The 14,235-nt window shown below is 30.6% G+C and overlaps 1 protein-coding gene across 1 annotated transcript; it reads right to left on the reverse strand.

The window, feature by feature from the left end:
* Nucleotides 1-684: 684 nt before the first annotated feature.
* On the reverse strand, nucleotides 685-13,398 carry LOC129968356 (CRISP/Allergen/PR-1-like). Its single transcript, XM_056082216.1, has 9 exons — nucleotides 13,251-13,398; nucleotides 10,916-11,196; nucleotides 9,857-9,944; nucleotides 8,620-8,819; nucleotides 6,333-6,430; nucleotides 4,906-5,021; nucleotides 2,705-2,848; nucleotides 2,125-2,384; nucleotides 685-869 (listed from the first exon to the last, which is right to left on the reverse strand). Exons 2-9 carry the CDS (start codon nucleotides 11,183-11,185, stop codon nucleotides 780-782), a joined length of 1,266 nt encoding a protein of 421 aa, XP_055938191.1. The 5' UTR covers nucleotides 11,186-11,196; nucleotides 13,251-13,398; the 3' UTR covers nucleotides 685-779.
* Between the last annotated feature and the right edge of the window lie 837 nt (nucleotides 13,399-14,235).

Consider the following 14,235-nt stretch of genomic DNA (forward strand, 5'->3'; position numbering starts at 1 on the left):
TAATGGTTCTTCATCTTTGACTTCTTGGTGGAGATTTATAAAAGACCTCAAAGCCGAATTTCGGAGCATATGGAGGTTAAAATATGCATAAATATCAATTAAGACAAGTGTGGAGATCCCCGCTGCCTAATCTGAAGGCTGAGTAATTAGTTCTTTTAAAAGAAAGCCCTAAAGAAGTGCAATGGCACTCTGTCCGAATCCAAGAGTAATCCCTGGCGAGGATGGATTCGTACTAGTAGTAGAACGGAAATCAGCCAGAGGTCTGTTACAGAAAACACATTTATGATATTTTAGAGGGATAGAACGATGTATGGCATTGTCCTCACGAAAATTAATAATTGCCTGTGAATCATCTGCTTTAATCTGTTCTTGAATTTAAATATGGTAAACAGAGAAATATAGAAAATTATTAAGGCATTAAGGCATATATTCCTCAAAAATTGGGATCTCTTCCCATTTGAATTTTTCCTTATCGAAACCGAGGTTTTTAAATCTTTATGTCCGGCTTTGAAGCACCATTACAGCCTCTTATTTCAAATATGTTTATAAAATGATGAGAGTGAAGATTTGCTACAATTTGTCTGTTTGAATATTTAGGAAATGATAAGTATTTTGACAATCCCCTTTATAATTTTTTTTTATCTCATCTTGATTGATCTCAACAATAAGATTACAGTCAGGTCATTCAAGAGAGGCATTCTTTATTACTTTCATATTATATTACAGAGTAAACAGATTTTAATTTTAAAAAATCAGACACCAATTAATTTTACAATTCTTCAACTGCATGATCCGTCAAAAGCTTCGATTCTTCCTATATCTAAAACGTGTTTCCCTGCGCCTCTTGGTACGGAGAAAGTAAATCCGAGCTGAAAATACAAAAGTAAAACATTTAAAATACAACAAAATTCACTCTTCTTTACAGTTCTGACACATAATGCTTAACCTGAAAACCCTTTATAAATGCTCCAAATGAAAATCATGTTGGAAATCATCAACTTAAAAGACAATGTAACGGAAATTGATTCATTAAATTTTCTTTGTGAGAACTTTTAAAGCAGATGTTTATTTCTTAGATGAAAATTATCATGAGAAAGATGAACTCATTAACAAAATATTCGTGAGAATTATTAGGACATTTGAAGCAAGAGAGAACTGAGATTTTAAGTATTAAATTAAATTAAAACATAGCTACTTGCATATAATCTATAAGACAGGTTTTAATTAACAACTTTGAATTCTCAACAACTTCTTACATCTTCCATAGATGTCGATAGGAACGTTGATAACAACAGAGCGCCTTAAAAATGATCTATGATCATATTTTTAGTGTTTAAGACTAAATATTGAAATCTAATTTATTGAGACTCTTCATAACGCCAACTATGCCAAATCGCCAAAGCCAAAAAGCAAGATGGTAGCTAAAGAAAACTATGGTATGAATCAATCACCAAATGTTCGATGGTGGAAGTATCCACTTAATAGTCTGTGTTGCTATATAAGAGGTAAATTCAAGGGACCCATCAAAGTAGATTTCAACAAAATTGATTTTATGCAGAGAAATTATAATATTATTTCTATAGAAAGTATCTTTAATATTAAAACACACTTCCTAAACAAATTTTTAAAGCAATTAAATTAAGCAATTAAAATATTTGATAAGAGCATTTGATAATTTTTGTTGTTCTCAAAAGGATTGAAATAAGGATAATTTCAAGAGAACGATTTTGTATTTTTTGACTAGTCTGCGCTATTGAGATGCCTCTGAAAATTTTCACAGTGAAAATAGTATTTGCACTATTACTTTTCAAATTCTTTTCAATAAAATAATTTTATATAGCTACTTGAAACGGCGTAGAAAATATTTCACTTCCAAATCATAAGTAGAATAATTTTTATCTTATAATTTTTTAAAAAATGTGTTTACAAATTCCTTATAATAATGAAATTAAATGCATCGAGATTTGTTGTTTGTTTGTTACTTTATACGACAGATGGCTAAAACTGCAGAAGAATTGAGGTGGCAATATATAACTAGAAATGGTATTTCAGAAACTTGGAATTGATTAAAAAAAATTCAAGTTTTAATACAGGATGAGGTGAAAAAATGGGCATTTCACTTACTTTTGTTTTCATTCTCCATTGGAGTTCCATTCTGAATTGTTTGAAAACGGTTGTTTTCGTGTCGATATCCATTGGCGGAACAGTGCCAAAACCCAGTTTGAAATTGGCCTGGAATTTACTTCTATCCTTCCTTGAAGCATCTAGAGGACCCTTTCGGAAAATCACAGAGAGGCATGATGTGCTCCCACGTGGTACGATAGGAGAGACGAATGTGAAATTGATAGACTGTCCTCCATTCAGCACAATGGATCTGTAGTTGCCTATAAATCAATGGTATTTATTAACGAGAATAAATTAGAAGGAAAAACATTATAAAAATAGTTTCTTAGTGTTATGTTTTCTTGGTTTGTAATCTAGGAAAATAGAATTGAGTCAATTCATATGACAAAAAGTTAAAAGAAATCGTAACTTCTAATGCATCTATTGTTGTTGTACACTGAAATGTGTACAGATGAAGCCAAAATTTAAAAAAAGAGTGTCCCAGTTGGTATGAATCACTTGAAAATGACACATTCTATGAAAAGCTTTTGAAAACAATGAAATATTAATAATCTGAAATTCTAAGTAAATGGATACAAACCTCCAACAGAATGCACTGATTTCAATTGGCCATGTCCTTCACCTTCATATTCGCAGTTGCTGTTATCATTATTCATAGAACCGCAGAGGAAAAGGCTTCTTGAGCTCTTTGGGTAAGCTGGCGCTGTATTTGGGTCTACCATTTCTAGAAGCAAGAGAAATGTAAGATGAACATAGGGCAACACTTGAAATAATCATATAAAATTAATAAATACAGTCATACCACTTATAATAAGTGGTTCACATAATAAACAATATAAAATATTTAAAAAAGGACTCTTAATGAGCGATGTTTCACAGAATGAGTGACGAGGAGACATCACATACTGGATTGGTCTGCATCTCGGGTATAAGTCAATGCTTTGAACTTATTAAATTCTTATTTCTGCATGGAAGAAGCCTTGGTCGGATAATGCTGCCAAATGGGACTCCAAAGTGTTTGTGAAACTTTAATTGACTGAAATGTGTCTCTTGTCAGCAATATAGGGTTAGAGATAGATAACAACATCATCAAATGCATCGGCGATTTGGTACAAATGACATAGCTAGAACTATCAAGGAACTTATTGAGTTATATTCTATGTTACAGCTCAAAATGGAAGATAAGATTTAATCAGAAGTGGTGGAAATAATGGCTTCAACAGAGCGAAAGCTTTCAGTGAAATAAAAGAGATACTGAAAGCATGAGAAATTAATGCATTGTACGGTAAGGAGTATGAACCTAATCAGGAAATAATGCTATGCCTTATTTACACCAAGTTTGAAGCTTAGCTATAGGCAAATACTTTTAGACAACTTTTATATAATTAAAAAAAGATGCATTATAAATAATAAACTACATAAATATAAATTTGAATACTTTTTAAATGAAACGCATTGTTTTATTTTACATGGATTCCTATGAAAAAAACTTGCTTCTCTTGCCAAGCGTATCGCATTAGGAACAAATTCTGTACGTTAAATGAGATTTTGCTATTCTTGAATAATTTCACAATTTTTTTTATCCATGGTTCAGTTCATTCAGATTTTTTCTCGTCTTTCTTTCCTGAAATGTTAGTTGTGAATTCGGCAGCTAGATCACAGTCACATTTAAGAGGACTTTCAGCCCGCAGCAAAGATGTGGGTGAGTGAATTTAATAAGAATTTACTAAAACAATCAAAGTTTTTCTAGGTTGTAGGCATTTAAGAGGAATGTTTGATTTTGATTAATCTTTTAACGAATCCCCTTTGAAGTGGAGTAAAATTTTGAGACAAGTTGCATTTTGAACAAAGATAAGGATACTCTTGATGAACTGTTTATTGATTTCTGTGGACCTAGCGAAAAATGAGTGAGACCTAATTGTTTTTTTCTTTCAGTTGATTCTAAAAAGATACTTTATTTACTTTTGCAATATACAAAACTGAATGATTACCACGAAGCGCATTCATGCATTTTATAGATTCCTCACACCTAAATTACCAGACGGAAAATTATCTTGTTATTTCAGCCGAACAGATGGTGCACATAGCGAATTTTGCTTCCCCCCCCCAGTCAGCACTCTAAAAATTATTAACTTGGTACGTTTCATTATTCTTCTATTATTTGATTTGCATTGCTCTTTTAATATAAATGTTATAATATATCATACATTACTTCAATTGCCGACGTCCTTGCCTAGGGGTAGCGCGTCTTTTCCATGATCTAGGCGTCCTGTGTTCGAGACCTAGTTCGGGCATGGTTGTTCTCTTCCTTGTGTTCTCTCTGTGAGGTGCGTGAATGTGCCCCACTGTAAAAAGGGGTTGTGCAAGCGAATGTGTGTGTGCTATCTTCATTTGAGCTAGAAGTCAGACTTCTGCCCTCGGATGCTCAGGGGTCTTTGCCCTCAGAAGCTACTGCGCAAAATTTGGCTTAAAATAATCACATGACAAAAAAATTACATTAATTTCTGTATAATTTTATATTTCACATTCAAAACTGGTGATTGTCTCTGCGCTCCTACATAAATGACATGAAACTTGGCTGTTCCTAAATTAAGTTCAGAATTTACTTCTATCAAAACATTTACAAAGTGTGCTTAAATACGCTTAGTATGAATTCAGCTTCCACTTGATGTTTTGCAACAGGTGTTTAAATGGAGCTTTAATAAGTGTTTTCGCTTATCAATTAAGTTTTGACTCGAGCTTAGAACATTATGAGTTTCTTGCAAAAGGAAAGGATCTTACTACAAAGTCCTGGGAAACTATTTGCTCTTTCACTTGTAGTTGAACATTGTGTATTTGTTGGGCAAGCAGAGCAAGGCTGTCCTTGTTTGTACACAGGTTGTGTTTCAATGTTTCCTCTGAAATAAAGTTATATACATATGCATACTGAAAGTTTTGAGATAAGAATAAATTGATGATAAAACCATAAATAATGATTGAACTTCACGTCAGATTTACGCAGGTTTTATAGCAACATAAAAGTTATTTGATGCCATTTGGAGCCAATATCAAAAAACATATGAACCACTTTTTGTTACTTATTGACATGGAACAAAAAAAAAGTGTTGAAAACAACAAAGTGAAAAAAACTTTCGCAGCGAGCTGAACTTTTCATGTCATTTTCTGTAACAAAATACTTTTGTTCTTGTTAGCATGGAACAAAGGCAGTTTTAAAAAGAACAAAGAGAAAAACACTTTTGCCGTGAGAAGAACTTTTCATATCATTGTCTTTGACATCATTGACTGACTTCATCAAAAATTAATATTAAAAGGCAATTAGGTTAAAGACTTCGCCATAGAGACCCACTGAACATTTCCCAGAGATTATTTCATTTACAAAACAGTGTTATTATTTATCATTTTTTAGTTATTCCTTGAAAGTGTTGCCTCGTCATTAGGAATTTCTATCGATTTTTTTAAATCAAAATCTATGAAAAATTTATATTAATAGAAATCATTACCCGATTTATCTTATATTATTTTGTAGTTTTGTTTTTATGTTATTTTTATTACTCCTTGAGTGATACAAGCTTTTTTTGTTTCATGTTGCTATTATTTTAGTGACTACTTTACCTTTGAATTCATTCTTTAATCATGATTTGTCCTTAGAAATAATTCATAATTGTTCCACACTTCAAGTATTTTTTAAAATCTATCCCCGATTTTCTTCCTGATATTTTCTAAAACGTACAAGCTTTATTTTTCTCCTCCACGTTTGTTGTTTGGAAACCTTCATGGTTCTATGCACGAGAACATAGATGGTTCTATGTTTGGAAACCTTCATGGCTCTATGCATGGTTCTATGCTCTATAAAGAGGCGTGCACTGTCGTTAGTATTAATAACGATAAAATTGCCTTCAGGTATACAAGTTAATGGGAAAAGAACCAAAGCTCAGAAAGACAGTAATAGAACATGATCACATTATCAGATAGATTGATAGTTATTGTTAGATGGAATTGGGGTTCATTTAAAAACAAGGTAGGAGCCAGGGAGCTAAGTGAAGCATATGAAGTTCATTAATCAATTTTCTTAAAAGATAATATCGTTGGTAGAGAAAGAAATATGGTAATGGTACGGTATAAGTATATGGCAATGAGAATTAAATAATGTACAGTGTATCGTGTATCATACAGGATATTTCATAATCTACAAATAAGAAAATACATACCCGGGGCCATAGTTGCATGCATAATATAGATGATTTTCTCCTCCTTTTTTATAATATGAGACTCCGCACCCGACTCTCCATGTTTTGGACCATATGAGCTATAGAAAATAAAGAAGTGAAATCTGTATTTTATGAAATAATTCTATTAGGATTTGAAAAGTCTTTGCAGGCCTAAAAACGGTTTTAAGATCCTAGATCTTTATATATAAAAGTTGTTTCCATAAAAGTTACAATGACTCATGAACTTTCAATTGCTGCAATCAGACATATACTTCCATATATTTGCTGTTATACACAGAAGAGGATAAAGAAATCCATAAATCAAAGTTAAAAAACGTCAACGTTTGAAGATGTTGGCTGAAATTCAACCCATTCTTGTTAACTAATTCTACTGTTCGAAAATTCCGCCTTAAATAATCGTCTTAAGCTAAAATGTAGTTAAGAGGAGTACATATAATTACAATCATACGTTTGGAAGTATTATAAAGACAATTCATTCATTAGTTAAAGTACAATATGATTTAAAATCCGATAAGTATATCTACAACTATTTAGCTTATTGCTCTGTAAAGTGGGACCCATTAACTAGTTTCTAAAAATATTTTTGTACTTATATATATATATATTTGATACTTACTAGAAAACTGCCGATTTGTTGTAAATATCGAACGAAGTTCGCCAACTCTATCAGATACTTGACTGTTTACTATTTCGCTTATATGCGAATTATTTAAAATCAACTTGCTAAATAAATCATGCCAGGTTTATAATTAATACATACTTATGAAGTTTGATAATTATGAATGACCTGTCAAAGAGATAACTGTTTATCTTTCTGACGGAAATTTGTATTGCGCCTAAACTCGATTATCTAAAGATACAATGCCATAGATAAGTGATATTTAACTCTTGTCTTAATACCAAACTTGTATCAACTTTTGAATCCAGTAATTCATATATTCATATCCATTCTTTTGAATCCAGTAATTCATATATCATCATACCGGCGTCCTGTCATAGGGGTAGCGCGTCTTCCCCGTGATCTGGGCGTCATGGGTTCGAGTGCAGGGTCGGCCATGGTTATTCTTCACCTGTTATATCTGTGAGATTGTGAATGTGTCCCCCTGTCAAAAGGGGCAGTGCAAGCGAATGTGGTACGTGCGTAGCTAAGACGTGCTCTTGGCCTTAGTTGGCGCTATTAAAAAACGACAGATGCACCCTCGGCTTAAAAACGCTGAGTTCGTCAGCGAGTTTGTCCATGGCAAGGGCCATTAGAAGCAACAACCTATATCATTATTCCAAATTACAAACTACTTTTTTTCTCTATGTTATTAAGTTGAACACAAAACAATCAGTATCGTGTAAGCATACGAAAAAATTTAGAGAAGAACAATCTCGATGGTTCAAATTGTTTGTGATATTCGTTATTTTAGTTTTAAGTTCAATTTTTTTATTTATATGTTTTAAAGAAACGAAGGATCCTTACCTTAATAGGTAGGATTCAAACCTTAAACGAAGGATTCAAACCTTAATAATTTTCTAAGAAACATAAGGAATATAGCGAAAGAAATTGTGTAATTTCCACAAATTCATCACTATTATTATATATTCTATATTCCATTAGCAGCACAGTTAACATCTAAACGTTAGTCAAATTCTACCCACTCTTTTGCCAAAGATCGGCATCAATGAAATTCATTGACTTGAAATTATTCATTTCACATCCATGTATATAACTGTTAGAACATTATAGTACAATTTGCTCCATTATTTTTCTTATATTTCATAAAAACATTAACTTACAAATCGAGTTATTATATTTAGAACATTCTGCATATCATGAATATAATTTTATTTAAAAAAAGAATTTATAATGAATCTTTTAAAAATTAATATGAAAAATTATTAAGAAATACTTATTCTATGCTCTATTCTTCCCCTTTAAAACTTACTTTTTAAAAGTTTCGATCTTTTTTGAATTTTATTTTGTATGATATGGTCAATTATGACCCTTATTTCCTATTTAGAACTTTATTAATTCTTAATTGTTTGAAATTTAAAAAAATAATTTTCTTGATACATGTTTTAGAAGCAAAATTCAATTGATATGGAAAGGCTTTTAGAACTTAAAATTTATCTGATACGAATTCTGTATAAATTAAACTGAATATCCTTTTAGATTTAGAAAACTCTGAAATAATTTTCATCTATCTTCTGTTTGAACTTGGAACGAGTTTAGATATTTCTGTTTTAAATTTTATGCCAATGAAACGAAATGTTTAAGTACCTGTGTCAGATGGCCTGTTTTTTTGGGTACGTTGTGTGGTTTGAAACTATCGATCCAGTTTATGTTGTAATCTTTAACTTCGTCATACAGAAACGTTATGGCTAGTCTCCAATTAGGTTCGCTGCTCAGTTGTATGCATCCATGACCGTCACATGGTGTCCAATCCTGAATAAAAAGATTCTGCCCGACACCAAAGTTTTCTGAAAAAAAAATCTTAGTTATGTCAAATGGCAAAACACTGTATTTTATTACTGGTAAAAGTCAGGAAGCAGTGAAATATCGCCATTCATTTCCTTGTGAGATTTTAGCATGAAAAAGGAGACGCAATATGAATTCAACAAACTTGTGTTCTTTCTTTCTAGAGCTCATCTTCAGAGTAGTAACTGCAATATGTTGTAAGCTGATACAAATACAATGAGTCCTTAAATTATAGTGATTAAGTACATTGGCATGACAAAAGACGAAAATTATCGAATATTTGCCACACTACTCTCAAACCTCATTACAAATTGCTTCTTCACAGCTAACCTGTCTTTTTGTATATATATATATATATATATATATATATATATATATATTCATATATCTTGTTCAAATTTTCAATCGTTAATAAAATACTTTTTATTCATCCACTCAAGTTCAAATAAATTTTTTAAAACTTTTAGTGGATGACACTTGATGTTAATACAGATTTTCAAATATTAATTCATTAATTATTAAATTTAATTAATTTTTAATACTCTAAATAGAGTTTTAGCAGTTTGTAATGAAAATTGAAATCAATGGGCAGTAGCTCAATCGGTAAAATATAAGAATTTCAGTATTTTTCACGTGAAGGTGAAGAATGCGAGTTCAATTCTTGGAAAAGTAGGAATTGACTTAAATTTTTTTATATACTACTTGTTTATGTTTAGTTCAGTTATATTAAGATCCCGTTTGAAAGCTGTAATAGAGCTATTTTGGGATGATCTCGGTGTTCTGAATATCTGAAGTTTTAAATTTAGAGTCAACAGGACGATGTTTGGTCTGCCACGTCAGATTCAAAGTGCACCAGACCCGCATAGGAGATGTTTCTTTAATTGTGTTTTTAACCTGTTTTATAAGAGTTCAAAACGATGGAACTAAGGAAATAAGAGAAAAAAACAATTACAAAATTTCTTATTTAAATAAAAACTTGACACAGGTTAAGTGAAATAAAATTGGTTAAACAGTAGATTTTTTAAAACTGATGACTCACCAACTGCTCTACATTCTTGGCAATCATGTCCCCAATTGCAGTTTTCTGTCCATTTCTGTGCAACAGCAGCGAGTTCCTCATCCCATACCTAGAAAAAAAAATGCAAAAGTCATTTTTATTATAAATAAAAGCCATTTGGGAGATGTAATAGTGATCGAAACGAAATCTTTAAATCTTGCAATGGACATAGAAATATTCTACACAAATTGAAATTTTAATAAAATTTAAAAAGAGTTTTAAGTTTTTAGCGAATGTTTATTCTTATAAAATTTAATTTTAATTTTATCATTTAAATTTAAATTTATTTTTATAGCATATTTTATATCTTATAACATTCTTTGTATGAATACATATGAATATATATATATTTAAATTTTACAGAATCTTGTATAAAATTTTCTTAAAATTCAAGACCACTTGACACACATTATAAGATTTTTTTAATCGAAACTAATCTTTTATGGAATAGTTAAATTCTCAGAGTATTAAAATGCTGAAGGCCAGTGGAGACACAGAACTTCTGGAACTTCTGAAATTTTAATTCATCAGGGAAAGAAAGGGAAATCGATCACAAAATTTTATTTTAACAACAATAAAAGAAATTAAATAAATTTTATCGAAATTGTTTTTAGAATCATACTCTTTTTAATAAATTAAACAATTATTTTTTATTTATTTGAATGACTTTTCTTTATTTTTATATTTAGATCTATTATTTATCGAACTAATAACCAAGTGATATTACTCGTACGAATTCAAAATGTAATGTAATTACGAATTAATTGATAATTAAACTTTGATAATAGTTTATTAAATAGTTTAAATGAAATAATAGTTTATATTAAATGATTATTAAATAATTTATTAAATAGTTTATTTAAAAATCGATTACTAACTTCTTTATGAACAAAATGGAACCATTCAAGCTAAATGAGAATATTTAATAAAAGTGTGTTGGAAAAGTGAACAAATAGAGTTTAACATATAAGTCATTACAGCAAAATCCAGCATGGATCTCAAATCTTCAGAACTTTTATAGAGAAAAATTAGATTTATTACCATCTGAAGCATGTCAGCTGCTTGAGGCATGCTGCCTCCTAAAGACCTGTGTTCATTTCCCATCGCAACTTTGCTTCTGAATTGATTGTGCAGTCTGAGGATGAGCTCCTTGTCTTGTTCGGAGACACCCGTGCGCTGGATTTCGCATGTCGGGTTGGGTGGCAGGCAAAAGGAATGTCGCGGTGAAAATCTTCGGTACCGAGCTGGGCACTTTTGGGAGTTAGACCAACCGACCAGGCAGACGATTACCACAATGCATAAGGCCCGCATTGTGGAAACGTCTGAAACATAATAAAAGTTATTTTTTTTTCCCGTAAAGAGAAATTATTGTATTCATTGACAAGATGGGTTCACCACCCAGTTTCACAATCCATTTTCACTCGACAACACCAGTGTTGTCCTTGAATTATGTATGTCCTGAAGTTAGTGTGGTTGAGGGATTGATTCTCTCTCTCCAAACAACAATAGTAAATGAAAAGAAACTGTTTTAAAAATATCGTGAAAAAAAGTTCAATTCCAAATGAAAATATTTCAGCATTAGTTAAAATTCTGAAATTGTTCGGCAAGAATGTAGAATTAAAACTTGAAATTTCAAAAAAAAAAAAAAAAAAAAAAAAAAAAAACACAAATGAAATAAAAACTTTCTTAAAGCCACTAAAAGATATTTACTGATATATTATTTCACGTTGCTTAATTTTTATTAATTAAGAGCATCTCTTAAAAATCTTTTTAATGCTGCCTGACTTCGCCTGGATTCCAATTAGATTAAAGTGCTGGATTTCATTCTGGACAATGCTACATGCAAATGACCAATGTTGTACTTTGATCATTAATTACTTTGATCATTAATAATCAGACCAACTTCGTCAAAACTCTAACCTTATAATTTATAGTCGGTCATTACGAAAGCTGGTCTCCCTGGAAATTGCAACCTTTTCAATATGAATGGAATATCTGAATCATTATTTCAGTCAGTACTAATATCTGGTATATGAACAATTGTTCTTTTGTTGTCCACACCTCAACATGCGAAATGTAGCGCTTAATCTTTCTGACTACAAAAGGAGGCCCATCGCTTGACGTCCCATTACTATTTAAAGAAACAATGCAGGGTTAACACGTGGTAGGTATGGCTTAGGTATTCAGATAATCATTAGCTGAGAGAAGCAAAATTTCATTGCTTTTAATGATGCCCCAAACGATGTGTCTGAAAGTAGAATTAACAAATAATATTATTTTAAACTCATTTGGTGTTAAATTTGGTGCTGATTAAAGCTTTTCTTTTTCTTTTTCTTTTTTGTCATCATTTCACCATCAAGTTCATTATAAATATTTAGTACAACGTAATAATGATTTTCATTAAATGCTTCAAACAATAGTGGCAAAACCAACTTCAAATCTCATAAGTCGGGTGAATCGTAATCTACCAATCATAAAACAAATAAAACTCAATGTTTGTATAAAACTTTCTTATATAATACAGAGAAAAAAGTCAATGAAAAAATTCTGATAAATTTTCATTTCATGCTATAAATTATTATTTTGTGGATACAATAATGTATAAATTAAACAAAAAAGAAAGCAGTTTTTGAACGAATAGACTTAGTTGTATATTAACACAGAAGAAAATTTTGTGTTTTAATTAACACTTTTTAATTTTTAATTCACATTTCAGTATTAATAATATTACATAATTTAAATATATGTTTTCTTTCAAATTCATTACTATGTGACAACGTAGTATGGAGTAAATATTTCATTAAATTAATTAATTAATTAACTGATAGATCAGCTCTGAAAATATCAAAATAGTATATCCAAGAATACTGAAGTACACCAAATTTCAAAACTCTAGCCAAGCCGGATTTGACTTAAAATTTGATTTTAAAATTCCATGTTTACAGATATATAGTTAGTAATGTTAATAACCAGAATTAACTAGACGTATAAAATCTGATTTATCGTTTGTGTACCATGTTCGTATGAAAGTATCAAATTTTGTCTACCCTTCGATGTTTCAGGATTATTGAAAAATGTTTCCAGATTAATGAATGAAATTCAATATATCGTTTTATTACAAGAACTTCTGATCTATTCTTAAATCTAAAAGAAATCTACCAAATAGTTGTTGAATCAAAAACGCAGTAAGATTAGAAATAAAATTCAGAAACATCAAATTTCGGAGATCAAATGAAATAGGCGTAAAACCGTGTTTTACTATACCAGAAATAGCAAAACTTTTTAGAAGTGAACTAGAAAATAGAGTTAAGAATAATCCTGCATGTTTTTACTGCGATATTCATCTGAAAATAAAGGAGAAAAGAATATTCCTTACTTTAGAATATGCTGAATATGTCAGCAGTGCAGTAGAGATTGCATGCTATTTGCTTGGGTATATATCCATTTATAGGTAGATACTTGATTTTGTTAAAAAATATGTCACTTGTAACAAAAGAATTTAAAATGATAAGAAAAACAGTTGGTAACAACCATTTTCAATCTTTTTACTTTGTTCTAATATTACTTATCAGAGAAATTTATATGGAATTCAGAAAAAAGGAGTTAAACTGGAAATAAGTAGCGCCAGGTGGTAGCTCTAAAGCTGATCTTGAATTGACAGATGATTGCCTTTCGATATTAAATTTAGTAATTGAATTTTATATACATTTGAATTGACGGAAGTAGAATTTTATGTTTTTTTCAGTGCAAATTCAATGCCATAGAGAAGTTGAAGTTTGAATAAAAGGTTGCAAAGTTTTATTGTGCGTTAAAAGGATTTTCAGTTCGAAATGTGATTTTTTTTATTCTTGAAACTCTTTGGTTCTGAGTAGGGAAATATCTTTATCTACTGAGTCTAATCGAAGCTCTTCAAAACAATTTTTAATATTCTCTAAAGCTTAAAAATACTCATCAGAGAACATTATCCTCAGCATTATATGTATTTGAAAAATTTGAAAGATTAAAAATAAACTAAAAGCAAAACTGATTTGATCTAATTTTAATTAGATAAGCGCAGAATAAACTGATAATTAAAATGAACATAAATAAAATAACAGCACGAATTGAATGATTTGGCACGAGATTCGGGGTTATCCAAAATCGCATGTTAGCTGTTAACATTAAAAGTACATAAGAAAGACTTTCTGTCAAGAGGAAATGCATTTTTGCAATACTTTCAAAGTGATAATAGATTTGTGTGGTGTCATAACTTACACCGTTTAATAGAAGAGTTAAGAATTTCAGCCTATAGTGCAAATAAACGTCGATAGCTGAAAGCGGATCTTGAGGTATATACCCAACATATCCTGAAGTATATGCCT

This window comes from Argiope bruennichi, chromosome 1 (assembly GCF_947563725.1).
Source record: "Argiope bruennichi chromosome 1, qqArgBrue1.1, whole genome shotgun sequence".
Taxonomy (NCBI): domain Eukaryota; kingdom Metazoa; phylum Arthropoda; class Arachnida; order Araneae; family Araneidae; genus Argiope; species Argiope bruennichi.

What these genes read in the sequence shown, in the direction of transcription:
- LOC129968356 (XM_056082216.1), bottom strand. Translation starts at nt 11,185, where the DNA reads ATGCGGGCCTTATGCATTGTGGTAATCGTCTGCCTGGTCGGTTGGTCT. An exon ending in CCAAGAATGTAGAGCAGTTG is followed by an intron (nt 8,820 to 9,856) that starts GTGAGTCATCAG and finishes TTTTTTTTTCAG; the next exon opens with AAAACTTTGGTGTCGGGCAG. An exon ending in AATGGAGAATGAAAACAAAA is followed by an intron (nt 870 to 2,124) that starts GTAAGTGAAATG and finishes TTGTATTTTCAG; the next exon opens with CTCGGATTTACTTTCTCCGT.